Source organism: Leuciscus leuciscus, assembly GCF_965113295.1.
Source record: "Leuciscus leuciscus genome assembly, chromosome: 23".
NCBI classification, from domain to species: Eukaryota; Metazoa; Chordata; class Actinopteri; order Cypriniformes; family Leuciscidae; genus Leuciscus; species Leuciscus leuciscus.
Window position 1 is genome coordinate 30,778,844 of NC_138747.1, and position 21,299 is coordinate 30,800,142.

At 38.3% G+C, this 21,299-nt stretch overlaps 1 protein-coding gene across 1 annotated transcript in view; it reads right to left on the minus strand.

Annotated features, from left to right (window-relative positions):
- Positions 1 to 21,299, minus strand: part of lrp1aa (low density lipoprotein receptor-related protein 1Aa) — a 223,070-nt gene that overhangs the window by 130,810 nt on the left and 70,961 nt on the right. The window contains exons 9-25 of the mRNA XM_082156602.1: positions 19,734 to 19,923; positions 19,458 to 19,601; positions 18,788 to 19,024; positions 18,523 to 18,703; positions 17,380 to 17,602; positions 17,046 to 17,235; positions 16,804 to 16,929; positions 14,489 to 14,629; positions 14,274 to 14,399; positions 9,374 to 9,490; positions 8,805 to 8,885; positions 7,366 to 7,533; positions 5,331 to 5,513; positions 4,442 to 4,639; positions 3,694 to 3,939; positions 2,280 to 2,477; positions 419 to 623 (exon numbers count right to left, since the gene is read on the minus strand). Of these exons, the coding sequence (XP_082012728.1) occupies positions 419 to 623; positions 2,280 to 2,477; positions 3,694 to 3,939; positions 4,442 to 4,639; positions 5,331 to 5,513; positions 7,366 to 7,533; positions 8,805 to 8,885; positions 9,374 to 9,490; positions 14,274 to 14,399; positions 14,489 to 14,629; positions 16,804 to 16,929; positions 17,046 to 17,235; positions 17,380 to 17,602; positions 18,523 to 18,703; positions 18,788 to 19,024; positions 19,458 to 19,601; positions 19,734 to 19,923 (2,954 nt within the window). The remainder of the gene's footprint in view (positions 1 to 418; positions 624 to 2,279; positions 2,478 to 3,693; positions 3,940 to 4,441; positions 4,640 to 5,330; positions 5,514 to 7,365; positions 7,534 to 8,804; positions 8,886 to 9,373; positions 9,491 to 14,273; positions 14,400 to 14,488; positions 14,630 to 16,803; positions 16,930 to 17,045; positions 17,236 to 17,379; positions 17,603 to 18,522; positions 18,704 to 18,787; positions 19,025 to 19,457; positions 19,602 to 19,733; positions 19,924 to 21,299) is intronic.

Here is a 21,299-nt window from a genome sequence, read left to right on the forward strand (position 1 = left end):
GCTTATTTTCAAACTTTTATTTACAGAAAGTAGGAGTGGCAATTTATTAAAATGATTAAATAAAAAATAATAAATTCATTAAAATAATTAAATTACATTTTTCCAATAACTGAATGGTCTTTAGTGTTTACGCTTTTTATTTTAAAAGATTTTTTAAATTTCCATGACTTTTCAGAACTTTTTTAAATCCTCTCATACATTCATGTTTTCCAAGATGCTAGATTGCTAGATTGAATAAAAGATGAGCAAAGCTGGATATATAAACTGGCAGTAACGATTGTATTAAAACAAATTCAAACAGCTTAAATCCACGAAACAAACCATTGCAATCAACGAAACAAGCCACAGGTGTACAACTTACTTAATCAATGAGAAACCATAGAAACATTTTCAGAGGTGGTAATGATGGATTGCTTACCCCTCTCTAGGGTCCAGAGCGATGGCTCGCGGATGCTCCACATCTCCAGCTAGTAGAGTGGTGCGCATCGTACCGTCCAGTTTGGCCACCTCAATCTGATCTAGGTTACTCTCCACCCAGTAGATGTTTCCAGCGATCCAGTCGACAGCCAGACCCTCAGGAGTAGCTAATCCATACTGGATCACCACATCAAAACTTGTCAGTGCTGCTGAAATGAAGGAAAGAGAGAGGAACAGGGACAATATATGTACAAGGAAACATGCTAATCATAGAAGAGGTGTATTCAGAGTGTGAATTACCCCACCATAATTGGGGGGTAGTACTGCTCCTTCACTTCTTCTATGACCATCATGGTCCACCACCATATCAATCCCCACTGTGATCGCCAAGTGCAACATGTGTTGTGCAACACACATACAAGGTCTAAACATGCGACAAACTGGTAATCAGTAGGCTACGGAATATCTCATTGTTATTATATATCCAAAAGAGAACAGTTTTGATCAACTCCCAAAAGTTAGATGTTAAGTGCACTGAAATACCATTCTAATTACTAGTAAAAGTAATACCGTTACAAGAAGCCTATTACCTATTTCAGGGTTTTTCCTCGCTCAAAATGAGGCAGAGGTGGTAAAATCATAATAATGTATTTTAATAATAAGATAATTAAATGTGTATTTTTTTGTAGATCATCATATAGCCTAATGTGTTTCCCACATTTTTTTGTTGGTGGAGTTTGGTATCTCTAGGGGTGTCCGGGGGCATGCCCCCCCTGAAGAAAATTTTGTACATTTTAAAGATAAATTCATTAATCTGGTGCACTTTGAGTCACCCGAATCCACTATTAAAAATAAATAATCCACCCGCAAACCGCCTATATTTAGATATCTGCATCTGATCATCACATTACAATTATTCAAATTCTTAGTGTTAAGCATGATAATATGGTAACATATCACACTGAAGTAGGCTGATTTAAAATTAACATTTATTTAAAATAAAAGTTCTTCTTTTGGCAAAATTACATTTCCTTAAAGGTATAGCGGAGGATCTTTCCAAATTTGAGATAAGACCCGCCCTCTCCACTTTTTGAAAAGTTTGATTGATTCACTAGAATGATTGACAATTAGGAGGACCAATAGTTTACCCACCAGGAAGTAAAACATCCTCTGCTATACCTTTAATAGCCTAAACAGAGGCTTTACTCCCTTCAAGCTTAAATTGTCAATGTTTCATTACATCACTGTTTGAAAACACTCAGAATAATTTTTTGTACCTTTATAAAGGGCATTTTACCCTAATTGTATTAAATGTATGCTCCATCTTTCATTTCAAATTCTTAAATTTGATAAATATATTCAATTAAAATAATTAGACACTAGGCTGTTACCAATAAAATTAAATAATTTACATTGAAAAATTATAACTGTATTAAATTTGATTATTTTAAATATTTTTTAATATACAAATAAGGAATGTTGAAAAGAATGATACTTTATGAAACTAGCGTTTTATCATTCAACGTTGACACTTGCTTGAGAAGTTGAAGTCGTTCTCTATCTCTGTTGCTTCTAGCCACGGTGGTTAAAATGGTACGGTCCACAATAGGGGTGTCTGACATCGCTTTACATTAAAATGTTCCTACAGTGAAAATAGGAGTTGACTTGTATTGTAACTCTAATTATATTTTTTCACAATATCAGAAAAATTATCTGACCCCCCCAAAACTGATATTTCTGTCCCTTTGGGGGCCCCTGTAATTCGAACTATGGGTGTATTCAGACCACTGTATATATGAACTGCACTGCATTTTTATGAATTTTTGTAACTACTAGTTTAAAAAGAGCTCTGGTTAACTTACCACCATTCTCTGACAGCTTCCCACGGTAAATTTTGTCCTCAACAACATCAGTCCAATAGAGCGAGCTCTCGTTGAGGTGGAAGTCGAGAGCGATGGTGTTCCTCAGGCCTGGCACTAACACGCTGAACTCTCCTTTGTGAAGATCAATCCGTCGGATCTCATGACGGTTGGAGAAGATGATGAAGGGTTTAAATGGATCTGGAAAACAAACAAACAATGAACTCACTGAAAGAATGCCATAAAACGCATGATTCGCTAAAGTAAATGGGTAAATGCTCTGACATTTTTAACATGTCTGTAAAATTATGTGAGATTGGCAATCACATACTGTACATGTCTGTGACATTTACTCTGTTTATCGAAATTAATTTTTATTTCTCAAAGGAATGTGAAATACGTCCAGCAATACATAATTCATCATTTGATTAGTTAACTGTGCCACTTCCTGTCACAGTAAATCTTCTCTCCCTCCTCTTTCTTCTGGCATTTACATTCTTTCATTATAAAAATAAACCACCAATAATGCTGCCGGACAGTTCCCCGCCATTTTCAGCATTGCTTTCTGTCACACACACACTTAAACTTAAAATTTTCAGACTTTGAAGGGAAAAAAATTGCAATGACTTTATAGAAGACCACTCCTTGTGTGCGGGTGAAAGTTTTCCTCTAGTGTACGTAGTTGTCATCTTCTGCCAAACACCCTGAACCACGACACTTTTCATATCTATTCTAGTTTTTTACCGGCCTTAACCGATTATTCCCATCTGTTTGTGGAAATCTTTTAGGATGTACAGTCAAAAGCATTTCATTCAGAAACTATTTCATGAGCTTTGTATTGACATTTTTAAAAAACAAAACAAACACGTTTCTAAGGCCAAAACAAAGACGTTTCTAAGGCCAAAACACAGCACAAAACAACACAACAAAACAAAACCAAGCAAAAGAAAACACCAAAACACAACACAACACAACACAACACAACACAACACAACACAACACAACACAACACAACACACACAAAAATCAAAGCAAAACAAAATACATTTATTCAAATTGCTTTCAGTCGTAAATCTATTTACTTAGTTAAAATGTATGAGATAAAACAAAAAAATGCATGCATATTTTATATATGTATATAATTGTTTTGTTTTAATCTCATACATTTTAACTTAGTGAATAGATTTATGATCTATAAATCTGGCTATTGTGTATTTAAAACACATTCAGTTTAATACTATTACAGAAATCTTAATCGATTCATTTATATATGAGTGATAAATAAGCACCACATTAAGTTGATTAGTTTATGTAAAAAAAAAATGTATTTGCTATTCAAATACATAAATCTTAAATTTAGGCCTAAACATTGTTTGAGTGTATGTACCTCACTAGGATTGACCAGAGCGGATCTCACCTGTGCTCCTGCAACTCTCCATGTCGGGTTCGAGGGCCCAGCCATCGTAACAGGAGCACTTCACATTGAACTTGTCCTGTTCACAGCGCTGGCTGCACTTCAGGTGTTTGGCACAGAAGCCCTGGATCTGACACGTCTTGTTGTCGGTGCCCAGTTCCATGCCCAGTGGGCACGAGCACAGAATGCCCTCGCCCGGGGCCACTGTACAGTTATGACTGCAGCCACCATTGTCCAGAGAACACAGATCTAAACCAAGAGAAACAATACAGTTAGACAGTAACAACAAAGGAAGGGGACAGAGGAAGAAAACACAATATGGGATTGTTACATTACATCGGTACTGATGTATTCAATATAGACTGAAAGCATTTAAACGCCTTGACATTAACATTATAATGTATGTAATTACACAATAAAATAAAGGAATACACATTTAATGCTATAGTTTCAGTGATGATGTACATGTATATACTTGCAGTATACTGTACTTACCGTTAACAAATTCATTACAGTAACACTTTACAATAGGGTCTCATTTGTTAATGCAATATTTAACATGAACTAACAATGAGCAATATGTTGACCTTTGTTAATGTTAGTTTTGGACATTTTTATATGCAATTCATATACATACATACATACACATAACTAAAGAATGGCCTAAATAAGGCAATAGAGTTGTGCTCTAGAAGATGCATCTGTTTTGCACTCAGTGAACATCATCTCATGTAACAGCGATGACTCTTACCACAGAGTTTTTCATCGGAGCCGTCAGGACAGTCGTCTTTGCCATCACAGAGTTTCTCGGCGGGCAGACAAATGCTGGTGTCATTAGCACACACGTGATGCGAGAGTTTACACACCAGTTCCTCACAGTTATCTTCATCTGAGTTATCTTCACAGTCACTGTCACCATCACACACCCAAGCCTTACTGATACACCGCGCTACACAAAACACACACAAAATATATTCTTGTTAACATGTTAACTGAGGAAAACTACAGACCTTAACCCAGTGAACAGGGAATTCTGGGAATTACCTTTTCTTGGATCCACTTTATATTAAGTGTCTTAATATATATAAAAAAATTTATATAAAGCACTTATTTAGTAAATATATGTTTATGATGTACTTATAAAAAAAAAAAAAAAAAATCCTGCATGTAATTACTTGAGTACATAATTAATTTCTGTTTAAATATACGTTGAACCCACCACTTTACCCACACTTAAACCTACCCATACAACCAAATCTTTCCCTTACCATACCCGTATCACAGCTCAATAGCAGCACATGTTCTGCAATACAATAAGTACATTGAACCTAACATTATACTTTTTATTTCACTAAATAAAGAGATGGAAAATGAACCTCTGGAAGCAATTTTGAGAGATGACTCAAATGATTTGGTCAATTTAATTTGAATTTCATTATTGCCTCAACTCATGTTACTTAGCATTTTTCTCTGTATACATTACCAAGTCTGAGATGATAATGACCCATTCGCTCATAAACGCACTGCCTACTCGTGGATCACTAAATCTCAAGATAATACTGAATCAGTTTACTGATTGGTCTTGAGAACATCAGACCATTACATTTAGAACAAATCATCTATATTTTCTGCATCATTACCAGAGTCCCTGCAGCCAAACTTCACTGCTGGATCACACATGTGCGTTACACCCTCGCAGTTCTTCTCATCGCTCAGATCCATGCAGTCAGTGTCTCCATCACACCGCCAGCGGAGGGGAATACACAACCCGTCCACACGACACTGGAACTCATCTGTGTGACAGCCGCCGGGAGGACGGGTTGCTGTCGGGAGGAAAAAGAGGAATTAAACAGAGCGTGCATAGCAATGTCCAAACAAATATATTTTTATTTGGGAGAAAACATTTGTGAACAATCTATAGTTTCATCAGTTCCAAACTGTTTGTTAAGAGTTTACACTCTGTAAAAAAAAAGATAGGATAGGTTTTAGGTAGGTTAGCTTATCCTGGAGGGGGTGTGTAGGTGTACCTCAGGGTTCGGTTCTTGGCCCTCTCCTCTTTTCAATATCCAGGCAAACTGATTGTCCTACTAATGCTATACCAATGACAAGCAGCTCTACCATGAATGGCACTTTCATCTCTAAATTTGTGAAGACAGAGCTCCTTATCTTCCCAACTAGCTTGTAATTCAACACTTTTGCAACATCAGGAAGTAAGCTAGGAACTTTGGTAATAGAACCTTATTAATAGAGTTTCCTACTATTTCACTGTTGTTTATCTGTGTCACGCCAACATCTTTGTCTTAACTTTTAATTTTCTAAAGAATTTTGGAACTTATTTGTATTGTGGCACTTTTTAAAGACTAATATTTAGTAAATGTATTGATCTGTCTACACTGATACTGTCGGGTGAGAACAAAACTCGATGCTCGATGATGACACTATTGTCTTCTGTAGAGCTGCTTTATAACTGATTTTGTTTTATTGCACTGAATTGAATCAATATTGAACTGACTTGAGCTGAATAAGGACCCTATTGTCTTTGTAGAGCTGCCCTACAGCAGAATTTTAATTCGTCTCATATTTGATTAAGTTTTCATTCTGTTATTGTATTCTCATATTTTCCTGTTTATTACTGTGATACTGCTTTGAAACAATCTTTACTGTATAAAGTGCTATATAAATAAAGGTGACTTGACTTCTCGTGTTACTGTCTCTTTAGGACACATCACTTATGCTGTTATATTCTTCATTTGTAAGTTATTTTGGATAAAAAAAAAAACCATCTGTTAAATTAAAGGCAGGGTAGGTTTTATTGCAGCCCTGAGAGGACACTCGATTTTTAAACTCTCTTTTTCAGAGCACTTACATTTGAATTATGTATTGGTATATAAATACAGTTTAAACAAATTTGGAAAAACCTGCTTTTAACCTTTTTAACCTTTAACAAAGGTAACACCGTGAGTTCTCTGAAGTTGAATAATACTGTTATCGTGGTGGTTTTGTGAGGTGGGATTTGTTTGTAATAATCCCTTCTTAAACTCATCATCACAGTGTAATATGCCTCATATCTGCCTCTAGTGCGAACAGAGCCGCTGGAAAACACGTTTATCCCCAGGAGAGAGAGAGAGACAAGTCTATATTTGGGTAAATGGCAGTGTTGTATATGAACACAAAGATTCCTCATTAATTAACTCAAGATGTGCCTTAATGTGGTTATTCTGTGTAATGGCTTCATTCATTTCTTTCTGTGACAGAATTTGTATTGACTTTGGATCCATGATTATTGATTATATAAAGGCCAGAGTTATGCATAACTCTGGTTTGTTCTGGTGAGCTTTGGTTAACCTGTAAACCACTAGATTAATGGACTCTGCAGCTCTTTCAGTCACCATTGGTCTCTCTGTGACTTTTCTCACTAGTATATTTCCATCGTGCCTGGAGTTGCTGTACAAGAGATGGACTTTTCTAAACAATGTGCTTGAGGCTTGGTTTATCTTTCACTTCCTGACAACTGAATCAAAAGCAGGGGCAGCTAAGACATCCAAGTACTTTCATATCATTGTGTATTCCCACTTCAACACATTAATACTGCCTCAGAATTAGTCTAAAATGTGTTTTTTTTAGAAGGCAGAATAAGTTATGGTGTGGAAGAAAGCATTAGTGTGATGAACTCACCCTGGTTAGTGCAGTTTGCGTGGGTCTCGTCACTGTAGTCGCCACAGTCGTTGTCTCCGTCACAGGTCCAGTAGTCGGGTATACAGCGACCGCTGTTACATTTAAACTGAGCGCTGGAGCATGAATGACTACAGCCGGCTTCATCACTGTTATCACCACAGTCATTGTCTGGAAGAGGTTAAATGGTCAAATGTATGCTATGATCCCCTGAAATATAATGCATGAAGTAAAGCCATATTTTAAAGTAAACCACCAGTCGAAGGATTGGACACACTTGAATAAATTTGAGTTTTTTTACAATCAGAAAAAAAATAAAAGTTGATATAAAGGATTTAGCTTGAAATGTGTTTTGCAAACAAATACAAATTGTCAAGGTTATTATCGTTAACGAAAACTAAAACCATAAAAAACATTTTCATTAACTGAACTAAAATATAAAAAATGTACATTTATTTCATTTCAGCTAGTTGTTAACATTTTTCACTTTCATTTAGTTTAACTAAAATATACAATTCTGCAAAATTCCCATACTCAAATTTGCATCTGATTTCTTTTAATCTATTTGATGATTATTATTAACGTTAAAGAAAGAACAGGTGTGTCCAAACTTTTGACTGAAAATAAAAACTAATTTTCAATCGCTTTAAAGAGGTTATAAGCTGCCTTTAATACTTTACCAATATAAAAGAAGCAGCCACACTGGGAAACATTTTTCTTAGATATACTGGGCCAACATGGAATATCCATGTCCATGTGAGCTATAGGCTATGGGCTATGATTTAATAGAATTCATTTGTAACACAAATATACAAACAAATGACATATGAGTATTTCACAGTAATATAACATGGTAAATGTGGCAGCTTGTCTTTAGACACACATTTAACACAATTTTGTAACATTTTAGAAAATGAATAATAAACATCACAGAAACTGCATAGATCACACATGCACCACTGGGAATGAACACGGGTTAATATTTAAAGCTAAATCTCTTCTTATGGATGTTAATAGTGATGTTAGTTAAAGTGAGATGGGGAGGGGATTTTTTTTTGTTTAGTTTTTTTTTTACCATTTTGGGGGCAATATTTTACAAATAATGAATTGCTGCAGATATTTTAGACCTTTCAACAGCTTTAAAGGTATTTCTTGAAATCCTGTTGAGACGTCATTACAATGTTATAACACAAGTCAATTTATGGTGCATGTTGATCTATGCACTAACCGGTCGGGTTCGGACAATTGAACTCATCAGAGCTGTCCCCACAATCCTTTTCTGCAACACACAGCCCATGTGACACAGGGGGAGGGGCAAATGGTCAAGAGAAGAGGACATGACGTTACACAAAAGACACATGAAATGATCAACAAAGACAAATGAGGGAAAAAGTGCAAGGGACACAAAAAGAAAAGAGAAGCAAAACACTTCAGAAGCTCACCGTTATCACAGCGCCAGTTGATGTTGATACAGCGCCCGTTATTACAGGTGAACTGAGTGAGCGGGAAACAGGTTGGGTATGCTGACGACACAAACATCATCATAAACAATCAATAATAACATAGACAATTAACAAACACTCATCTCATATAATCAATCATTAAATGCAATATTTAACTATTTTAAATGAGAGTTTTTACTGGTTGTATGTAAATATGAATTTGACTTTACATGGTTCAATGTTTTTAAAGTGGTCGTATCACATATTTTGATTATTTACGTTGCAATGAATAATTGTCCTAATTGAAAAAATGTTTTACACAAAGAAATAGTAATAATATATGAAGTTTTGAGTTTAATTTATCCAAAATTAGCTTTTTCATGAGCCATTAAATATTACCTAGATGAATAAACCTAGTAAAAACAAAATGTAATTCTAAAACATTTCCTTCAAAGTTGGAACGGACAAAACCAGCACTGAACTAGTTTTTCTAAAACTATCACATGCATATTAATGGCTGAATTAATTATTTTAATAAGCCGGCACCAGCATAAAGTAACATGATTTACCGCAGGACGCAGGCTCATCCGAGCGATCCCCGCAGTCGTCATCCAGGTCACATGTCCAGGAGATGGGAATACAGCGGCCACTGGCACACGAGTACTGATTCGGAGGACACGTCCGAGCTGCAAAGGAGAACCACAACTCAACGCATTCAAATAAAACATATTACATATAGCTATTATCATATATTATTATGGCCTTTGTGTCGTCTGTAAGCCAGAAGAAAAGCAGCAGATTTACAGTACAACATTATAGTCCTTCTCTTTCTAGAACAGGAATTAATTCCCCACTGCTTTTCTGTGGAAACAGTTCATCTTCAACATGTTTGCCATGACATATTAATTTTCCAGAGCACTCAATATGGAGTTTGTTATGAAAACCCGATGCTTTATAAGTGGAGCTTCATACGTATTGTGCAATAATAAGGGTTTATTTATTTTTATAGTGTCCACCAGGTTGGAATTCTTGGAAAGGAATCTTTTTGTCAAAGGTCTTGGTTGAAGAAACGGGATCTATATGCAGAAGTCTTTATTAACCACAAACTCATACTAACAGAAATACTCAAGATCCTCAGAATTCTAATACATGGAGCAGAACAACCAAGTTTACAGCGACGTCGACAGACAACTAGACAAGATTAAACTCAGGCTTAAATACACAGGCAAACAAGAGGAACTAATGAGACTGATTAACAAGACACACCTGAACTCAACTAACACAATCAGTAACCAAGGATACAAACAGGCGTGGGACGGAGGAAGACTGAACTTAGGCTACGTTTACACGTGGCCGGTTATTTTCATAAACGGACATTTCACCCTCTCCGTTTTCAGAAAAGTTTTCGTTTACACAAACCCGCATATATGCCGTCAAGAGCATGCCAAACCTGTAGGTGGCAGTGTAACGAGAAGCTCAAGCCCATGTTAGCCAATCAGAATCCCGAAAATATAGGTCGCACCTTTGACCCAGTGCAAGTTCTGTCACATACTGTGACGTCGACTGCCTAAAACTCAGTTTTTCTCAGTTTACATGCAAACGTGCAAACAGAGTTTTCCAAAATCTCCACTCTGGCCGGAGTTTTTAGAAAGAATCGTTTTCAGAGGCGAATTCTCCGTTTGCGTGTAAACGAGGGGCACAACCGAAGGGAAATGTCTCCGTTTGTCAAAATAATCAATTTACGTGTAAACGGGGCCTAATGAACAGGTTAGAAGATTAAATTCCAACAGAAAATGAACAGAAAAACAGGTAAAAAACAAACTCTAAACATGAACAAATAAGCCAAACATGTGACGCTTGCTGCCTGTTGCTCTATTTGTATTTTGGAGATCTTGACCTTTATTAATATGGCGGACATGGTCTCAGTTTTTTCCATTGCTTCATGTAATCCCAGACAAACTGTGAGATCTGTGTCTGTTTTGGACCGTCTGTTGTAAGACTCCTTGTGCATGCAAAAGTCTCTCTAGATTATTACAATTAATAATAAAACGAATGTTTGGAAATTTAAACTGATATAAACTGAATCTAACTAAAGTTACCACAAGGCACAAACTGATTGTTCTGTGTTGATTCTGCAGCCAATGATATTACTTGCTCAACATTGAAAGAGTCTGGTTTGCTGTTTGCTGTGAGCTAGTCCTGAACCCCTCCACCTCCCCCAGCTCCACCTGTCTAGGTCGAGAGCACCAGCAGCATATCTTCTGCTCACAGCAGTGAGTCAGTGTATCTGTTGGGAGAAGCAAACTCATACTTGTTCTGCAGAAGCAGTGTGCGTAGAAGATCTAAGGCCAGATTTACTAACAGCTTGCGTCAGAAGTTGGTTATAATAGTGGGTTAACTAGAAGTGGGAAGTAGGATCTTCCGGTTCTAGCATGTGAAGAAAATACGGAAATGGGAAATATGTCAGCACAAAAAAAAGTGTTGTCAAAGCATTATTTGAAATCTTCAAGTAGTAGAGACAAATTCATTTATATGAACCGTTTTTATTTCTGCACTCAGCTTCCCTGCTTAAGTGAAATTTCTGATTTTCTTTCTTTCGGAGTTGACAGCTTTTTGTGTTTATGGCTGTTTAAATGAACGTAAATATCACTGTACCAAACCTCCTTCCAGAGACCTCGGCATTAGAGTGTAGTGTCAGAATATGATTTTCTAATTTGCATTAGATGTTATAAAGCTAATGTACATAAATAGCAAATAATCAATCAGTTTATTTGTTTAATTAAGAATAAGTTTCTTCACATTATCAGTCCAGTGAAACAACAGTTTATTTTTTCCACAAGATAATGTGTAACTGCCATAGTCACATTCAACCCAATCACTTGCATTTATCAATCTTATTCACTTCCTTATCAATTCCTTGTATTCATTTAGTAGTTGTTAGTTACTCTTGTTTATCTTTTTGTTAATAAAATCCATTTTATCACACTTGTGTCTTCCTTGTGTTGATAACACAGTAACAAATATCTTACAAATCTTTCAGATTGGTCATTTGACAAACTCCCTCCAATTTATTCAACAATCTTGCTAGATTGTACTTTAGTGTCAAGGTGAGACTGAAAGAAAGCGTTATCTGTAGACTGGGTAAACCCAGCCGATCAGCCGGTGATGTGATTTCGCCCTGGAGCTCAGGCTGGACACCTGTACATTCTTCTATCCTGCTTCCGTTACAAATCTGCGGGGACCAATCACAAACCGGCTTATCCACCGGCTTATCCACCTGGCGCGCTATTGGCGGGTTTAATCCAGTCCAATTCCTATTAACCTCTCGACGATGCTCAATGGCTTCTTTAGGGTGCTTTCACACCTGCCTCATTTAGTTCGGTTGAATCGCACTAGAGTTCGTTTTCCCCATCGGTGCGGTTCGTTTGGGCAGGAGTGAATGCGGCAGTCGCACTCGGGTGCGCACCAAAAGCGGACCAACGTGATCCAACCTCGAACAGAAACAACTGCCAAAAAACGGCGCATTTTTGGACTAAACCAGTTGCCGTAGTCAGCTGCGCTGTGCATTATGGGATGAGGAGAAATGTTTGTTGACAGTTAGACAAAGCTCGCGGACAAACTTGGAGTAGTGAGGAGGTGTGGAGCCTGATAGAAATTAATAACGTTATTTTCGAGCCGCAGCCTCGCTTCATTCTCAAATATTATTGTTTGTCTAAAGTGGTGTAGACAAACTATATAATAAAATATGACCAGGGATACAATCAGCCCACGCAGTCGTCTCTCCATAGTAAACAGCGGCGTGTTGTCTGCTGGATTTTCCACATCCGGGAGTTCTGTTGGAATTTTCCCGCACGTTAATTCTGACCAATCGAAGTGCAGTAATGGAAATGCGTTCAAGACACATCTGGCCAACGAGTGATGTGGATGTTGTCACGTGACTGCATTTTGGTTCGTTTTATCAACTCATGAACTGATCCGAACCAGAGCGATCAGTGTGGTGTGAAAAGAGACCAAAATGCCTGAAAAATTCTACAGAGTATCATTTTCCGCCCTTGGTCCGGACCAAATGAACAGAACTACAGATGTGAAAGCACCCTTAGTTTAGCAAACAAACCGCTGGAGTGGGTGTAAATACCACTCACTTTCATGTTTTTAGTTTTTTTTTACACAACCTGGAAAAATGGCTGGATGCCATTGCTCTTCTGCAAACCGCTGATCAATGCTCCAAACCGACACGTTTGTTGACATGTTTCCTGAGTTTTCGCTGCAAAGTACGTCACCCAGATCGTTGGTCTGATTGGTTGAAGGACTATCCAGTTGTGTACAGAGTCATTTGAGCTCTGCCCGTTGATCACGCTTCTTGTGCAGTCGAAATACAGAGCAGACTCTCCAGACTAATGTTCAATCTTAAAAGATTGAGCTTGTTCTGGTGATAGCCAGACTAGTTCTCTGACACTCTCACACTGTCTTTAAGGGGAGTTAGATTAAACTCACAATATTAATGTGGTGCCACCTGTGAGACCCCCTCTGGTGCCCATCGTTAGAAACTATTAAATTAGTTGTGCTTGTGTGAGACCAAATATCACACTACATTGCAGTCTAGAATTTCTTGCAAAGGCAGAATCATAAACTGCCATGCCTTTAAAATAGATACGGTCCAAATTAAAGAGCGCAAACCATACAATTCAGCCATGAAGTCAAATATAGTACAACAGTTTGAGCCCAGAACTGCGTCAGATATACCATGTGTGATAAACTCTATATTTATACACTGCTGTTCTAGGTATATTTCGGCTGACTCATGGCAGAACATCAAGGACAAATATTTTCATCTGATACCTTTATACTTTATTTTTCAGCAATTTTTCAGCAATATCGCATGAGGTGACAATTCAAGTTCCAGTTATCAGATGTGTGATTCGTGTAGATTTAAACCTAGACACTTCATGTCTGAGATGGACTATGGCAACGTCTGTTGGGCTTGTGTGTGTGTGTTTGTGTTTGGTTATGGATGGATAAGATGTGCACCGAAAAAGATTCCGACAACCTACACTCTGTCAAAAACATAGTCTTTGCAGAGTGAATTTTTGGGCTTAGTGTGAAGAACGTCATAGAGCTGCAAATTCAGATTAAATGCAAACAGAGCTTGACTGTATGAGTCTGCGTGTGTGTGTGTGTGTGTGTGTGTGTGTGTGTGTGTGTGTGTGTGTGTGTGTGTGTGTGTGTGTGTGTGTGTGTGTGTGTGTGTGTGTGTGTGTGTGTGTGTGCGCGAGTATGTGTGTGTGTGTGTGTGTGTGTGTGTGTGTGTGTGTGTGTGTGTGTGTGTGTGTGTGTGTGTGTGTACTTGTACAACTATCTTTTTGAGGACCAGTTTGAGTTTTAGACCATTGGAGTGAGGACAAAGAGAGTAAAGTGAGGACATTTTGGCCGGTCCTGTGTGTGTGTGTGTGTGTGTGTGTGTTTGTGTACCTGAGCATGTCGTGTTAGACTCGTCCTCGTCGTTGCCGCAGTCGTTGTCTCCGTCACACAGCCAGCGCATGGGGATACAGCGGTTATTCTGACACTTGAAGCGATCCGCAGGACACGTGTGCTGATCTACAGATGGACAGAACACAACCGCTGCATGTGTGTGTAGCTTCATGCAAAGAGCTTGTTAAACACATGACGTGTGTGTGTGTTCTTACGGCACAGTTCAGCGGTCTCGTCGCTGTTGTCCAGACAGTCATTATCTCCGTCACATTTCCAGCGGTCTTGAATACAGCGGTTATTCTTACAGGCGAACTCTCCCGGCTGACACTGCGGAGGGGGGATGTACGACGGGTTTGCTGTGAAGAAACACACACACACACACTAAATGTAAATAAGTCTGCTGAAGGCCAAGCTCTGTGAAAGAAAACATCTGAGGGGTTTCTGTTTCAAACACTCAGACACATAAACCAAACCGCTTGATGCAGAATTCAGCTGATTGTATCAACAGTCGGTCACAGATTAAAGCCTAAAATGATGCATTATCTGACAGTGTGATCGAGCAGCTGCCACAAACAGATTTGTGCTCAGTAAGGCTTTTCTTGCATTGTTCTCTGTCAGGACTGAATGAACTCTCGTATCCCGCTTTATTTGGCACATTTCTCACCTGGGTCACTGAATGGTTTCCAATGAAGTTTCTAACATGTTATTTCCTCAGCAGTAATTAACCCTCTGATGGACAGATCTTTAAAAGCCATTTTTAACCGTTCAGGCTATAATGTTACATCCAAACCACCATAGTTAATCACCTTTGATATCCACATTAGAATATTACCATAACTGTAATATTTAAAATACCGATATCATGTTTGTTAATGCTACACATATAACAACATAGTAAAGCATCCAGTGCCAGTAGCTGTCTGTATGGTTGATACTCCAACACAGTAGGTGGCAGTGTTGCACCTTAATGCTGGTTGCCACCCTTCATAAAACAAAGGAGAAAGCGGTGCAAAACGCATACTTCCCAGGGGGGTAGTGTTTCGGAAAACATTGAAGCTTCCCTGGGCGCCGCCATTGATTAGCGGACCCCCACCTGCTGTTAGCATTCCATTGACTCCCATTCATTTTGGCGTCACTTTGACAGCGAATAACTTTACATCTGAGGCGTTTAAAGAATCCATTTGTCCATTATTTATTTCTAAAGCAACACGAAAATGTATAAAAGGCTCCATTACCTTGTATCTTATGTTATGGCCCCGTAGAAGCAGTTTTTGTAAAAATAGGCTAACGATTGCGTCATAACCACGCGACTCTCTGTCGCACAGTAGAGAGATTACCGTATGGACAGGAGGAGAAGCTCGCGGGCAATCGGGGGGACGTGGAGGCAAAGTGACAAAATAATTAATCAGAATACTTAGCAAAAGTTTCATCTGCTCCTAGCTCATGGATACCTCCTACTCACGATCTCCGTCTCTGCAAGTTTTGGAAGGGAATGATTCAGATTTCTCTTGGCACAGCTACTAGAAGACAGACGGGTTGCTCACGTCACATCTACGTCGTCAAGCTCAGTGTGAGTCTGCGCAGTACGCTCGACCATCAGGAAGTTAGAGCTTCTAATTGACTTCACTTTTCTCTGTTGAAACCTATGGGGTCGCTGTGTCCAGTTTATATACTGTCTATGATACTTCACTATAGACCTTATGCGCCAGAGAAACAAGCGCGCAGCCATCTTTAGAATATTGTCTTTAACTTCTGATTTTGCGGTTGCTCTGTATATCTCTATGGCATTGCTGTCGAGGAGTGATTAGCTGGTGAAGTGGATTTACATGTAAAGTTAACGAAAGTTATCATGAGGATTGTAACGTTTAAAGCAGATGTCTTAACATATGTCAGTCGACCGGGAAGATTTTAAAAAGAGCCGTTCATTCATAAATACATAAGATCACTGTGAAAATACAGACCGGAAGACAAAAGACAACGAGCGCAGCGCTGAAAAGGGGCGGGGCTACATATGGTCTTATAGTAAATAAGTCATTTTTTTATTTTAAGTAAAAATATAGTAGGCAAAAAACAGCATGTGAAAAGAGTTGTATGTCTGAATTCACAGTGCTCATAAAAGAGTAGGCAAAAAGTATCATTAACCTACTTGTGGTGAGATTCTTAAATGTGCATTTGATGGACACTTTACAATCTCGTGAGGACACAGGCGAGATTTCGGCAGTGAAGCGACGCAACTGACGCGGTACTGTAGATCAAAACTTTTTGGTGAATTCTGTCCTTCAAAATTAAAATTTACTATCATCACACTTCTGTAATGGCTGTTGAGTAACTTGAAAACTTTAAAAGCAGTGGTATTTCATAAATGAAAAATTTATATTTATTCACCAAGTTGTCACATGTTTTAAATATGTATATAACCCTATAGATATATATTTGCAAAGATTATTTAATGACCGGATGTGACAATTTGCTTGTATTAACACATTTTTATTTTATTTTTTTATATTTATGTAGTGTTCGCTTGTGTTACCTTTACAGCTGATGTTGTCTGCGGGGTCCAGTAATTGGTCCTCAGCACAGGCACATGACCTGCCAGTGGGAGTGGCCAAACACAGACTACTACAGCCACCGTTATTCGCTCTACACGCATTACTTCCTGTGATGAACACATGCAAGAATAACATCTGATGAAGACATTCCATAGCCAAACCATAATGGAAAGTGTTTTTTTTTTTTTTTACACAAAAACCAGGGCAAAAAACACTGTATTACCTAGCTGCTGTTGGGCATCGTACATGCGGATCTCAAAGATGGGTGGCCGTTCGTTGCGCAGCAAAGTGACCGTTTTGGTGTTTTGGTCCAGTTTATAGATGCTGCCGCTGCGGTACTCGTTCCAGAACAGGAAGTTTTTGTAGTGGCACAGGCCGAAGGCATGGTTCAGTTCCTGTCCTTCATAAACCGTCTAAGCAGAAACAATATGATGTTACATCATTGACAACTGGCAAGTAAATCGGCTATTTCTGTGTTATCTCTTATTTTTCATTCTTAAATGCAAACACATGTGTATATGTGAACATCATCTATTAGATTAGCGGTGTGACAGCACCTTGCGTGCAGAGTTGTTGAGATAAACCATCTCGATTCGGTCGTAATAAGCATCCACCCAGTACAGGATCCCCTGAGGGATATCCAGACTCAGGCCGTTGGGCCACAGGACCGTCTTCGAGGTCAGAAGAACGTTCCGGTTGGTTCCGTCCATCCAGGCCCTCTCAATCTTCCCCCGCTTGCTCTCCTTTGGGTCCTCCTCCCAGTCAGTCCAGTACATCCAGCTGAAAGAGGTCAAAAACCTTTTCAAAATGCATTGTTCTGACTGAAAAATTAGATACTCCTTTATAAATTGATTTATCTATTGAGCATTACTGTATTTGGATATATTGCTGTTGCTGCTGGTTTTTTAAAGCAATACCGCTCTTGAGGTTGTAGATTACCAGTCAAAAGTTTGGGATAAATACGCTTTCTTTTAAAATGTTTTTGAGTTTCGAGAATGTTTCGAGAAAGTCTCTTCTGCTCACCAAGGCTGAATTTATTTGATCAAAAATACAGTAAAAACAACAATACTGTGAAATAGTATTACAATTTAAAATAACTGCTTTCAATGTGAAAATATTTCAATATGTCATTTATTCCTGTGATCGAAGCAATTTTTTTAAAGAAGTAAAATTAATACTTTTATTCTGCAAGGACACATTCATTTGATCAAAGCGACATTAAAGACATTTATAATGTTATAAAAACTTTCTACATTTTCTTATCTTTCTAAAAATAAAAATAAAATAAATACTGTTCTTCTGAACTTTCTATTCACCAAAGAATGCAGAAAAAAATGTATCATGTTTTACACAAAAAAAAAAATAAAGCAGCAAAACGTATAATATTATTAATAATTGAGCACCAATAATAATTGCTAAAAATCAAGCACAAACTCAGCATGTGAGAATGATTTCTGAAGGATCATGTGACTGAAGACTGGAGTAATGATGCTGAAAATTCAGCTTTTCATCACATTTTTAAATATATTAATATACAAAACAGTTATTTTAAATTGTAATACTTTTATATCAAGTATATACAAGCCTAGGTGAGCAGAAGAGACTTCTCGCAATTAAATCAATTATGTTTTTGATATGACATTCATGTATTAGCCCACAAATAACCCAACAACTGCTATACAATTGAATCTAGAGCTCACCCGTGCCGAGGGTCCACCACAATCGCTCGAGGATGGGTCATCTTGCCCTCAATGAGAGTCTTCCTGGTCTGAGAAGCTTTCTCGAGCCGAGCAACACTGATGGTCTTCTTGGGACCATCATCTGTCCAGTAGAGATTATTGGCCATCCAGTCCACAGCGATTCCTTCAACCGTGTGAATACCTGGAAAACCATACACACATAACCAAATGAAGAATACACACCAGCAATAAGATGAATAAATAAATTAATTAACATTTTTAGCACCTTCTTTAAGGATGATGTCTCTTTCCGTGCCATCGATCTTCTGTCGGCCAATCAGGTAGCTGGTGGCATCAGCGAAGTAGATGAAGTTACTCTGCGCATGGAAGTCCAGAGCTCGAGGGTTCATCAGGTTCTCGATGGGGATCATGTATTCATCCTGAACTTTAGGGTTTATGTCCATACCGCGGATAACGCCCGGACGACCCTTCCCGTACACCAGGAATAACTCATGCTCAGGCTCTGGGGATTAGACACCAGGGACCGAATATAGTGAAAAGTGAGTCTATGGTGATGGTACTAACCTGTTTCTTACAATCAATTCCAATCTCCGCTTCTTGTGTTTTTCAAGGTCATGTGTTCAGAGGTCACTCACAGTTCACAAATCAATTCTACCAATAGTTCATTGCATATTCAAAGCAAACAGCTTGGAATCAATATTGGGGGTAAATGGGAAAGCCCTTCATCTTTTTGAGTGATTCAGCTAAAGTGTGGGGCAAACTTCCAGTCTAGATGATATGCATAGACATCACTAATGAACTATGTGAAAGAAAAGTGTGAGAGTTTGAAATAATCCAAATTTTTGAAATTTTTATTTTAAGTAGGCAAAACTATTGTAAATCTAATGGTGAATTGATAGATGAAGTAGAATCTGATTGGCTGTGATGTCACTCACTCTTGCATGATTTGCCATCGTTGCCCAGGCTAAAGCCAGACCGACAGCGACACGTCCGACTCTTGTGGCTGTTGCCCAACAAACAGATGTCTGAACAACCTCCAGCTTTCCCAAACTTATCGGGCTCGCAGGCATGACTCCGCACTGAGGAAGAATAACAACAGAGTTTGAGTGAGCTGGAGCTTGACTGTGGTGTAGTAGTTGCATTTTAAACCATTATATATGATACAGGCTCAATCTATACAGCTGAGCAATAGATGAGAAAGAGTTTAATACCCGAGGGCTGGCGTCTCTGGTGGTAAACATGTAGAGCTCCTCCCTTGTCCACACGGGTGACCACTTGATAATCTGAACTGTTGAATCGATTGACGCGGATCACACTGGTCTTAGGCTGCATGTTGGCATTGTCTGAGTTTGTGGCATATAGATAGTTCTCAAAGACCGTGAGCCCATAAAGATGCTCAATCTGCGAAAAAATATATATATATTCAATTATTGTTCAATTACTTCTATTATTTGGGAAGTTGTGCTCGCTCTGTTAGCTTGAGTGAGCAAGATACACATATAAATACACAGATTAGCCTTGGGCTGAGCAGCGAAATGTTATCCATAACTCAAGCAGAGAGGAGGAAATCAGGCTAATATATTTACAGAATCAGATTTAATAAAATGACTCAGTGGCACTAATGAAACAACACTGTCTCTCCCGTCTGCTAAAGCATTTATCACAGTAAATAATGCTAGCCACTATTTGACACTCTCACATTGCAATGGATTAAATGGTAAATGTTGAGTTCAATACAGCTGCTGAAATGTAAAGTGGATGGATGGATGGATGGATGGACGTTACGGTGGATGGATGGATGATCACATTAGAATGGATGGATGGATGGATGGATGGATAAACAGATGGACGTTACAATGGATGGATGGATGGATGGATAAACAGATGAACGTTACGATGGATGGATGGATGGATGGATGGATGGATGGATGGATGGATGGATAAACAGATGAACGTTACAATGGATGGATGGATAAACAGATGAACGTTACGATGGATGGATGGATGGATGGATGGATGGATGGAAAAACAGTTGGACGTTACGATGGATGGATGGACATTTGAATGGATGGATAGATAGATGGATCAATGGATATTAGGGTGGATGAATGGATTGGTGGATGGATTGATAGATAGATGTTACGATGAATTAATGATGGATGGATGGATGGATGGATATATAAACATATCAACATTACAATGGATGGATGGATGGATAGATAAACAAATCGAAGTTACGATGGATGGATGGATGGATGAATGGATGAATAAACAGATCGACGTTACGATGGATGGATGATGGATGGAGCAACAGATGGACATTAGGATGGATAGATGTTTGAATGGGTTTCGTTCTCTATTGTACAGCACTTTATTATAACATCTGTTGTTTTCAAATGTGCTTTATAAATAAACCTTGACTTGATTTTTGACTTGACTTTGATGGATGGACAGATGGTTAAGAGGTGAATGGCTGATGCTAGAAGTTTGGATTGATAAAATAGATGCATGATTGATGGACAGATGGATGTTTGGGTGTCTGGATGGATGTCATATTCTGAAGGTGTGTGGGATCTTTTTCTGTTCACTGTAAGTGTTTTTGAGAAGATGGAAAATCATGTTCATCTACAGAATAATGTTGCTTTTAGGGGCAGTAAAAGAGGGAAGTTGATTCAGAGTACCAGGACATCATTGCTAAATGTTAGAATTACCAACTCTTTGTCATTTAAATGATTCAAAACAATGGAGAAATTTGTTATTGAGCAACACATTCTTGT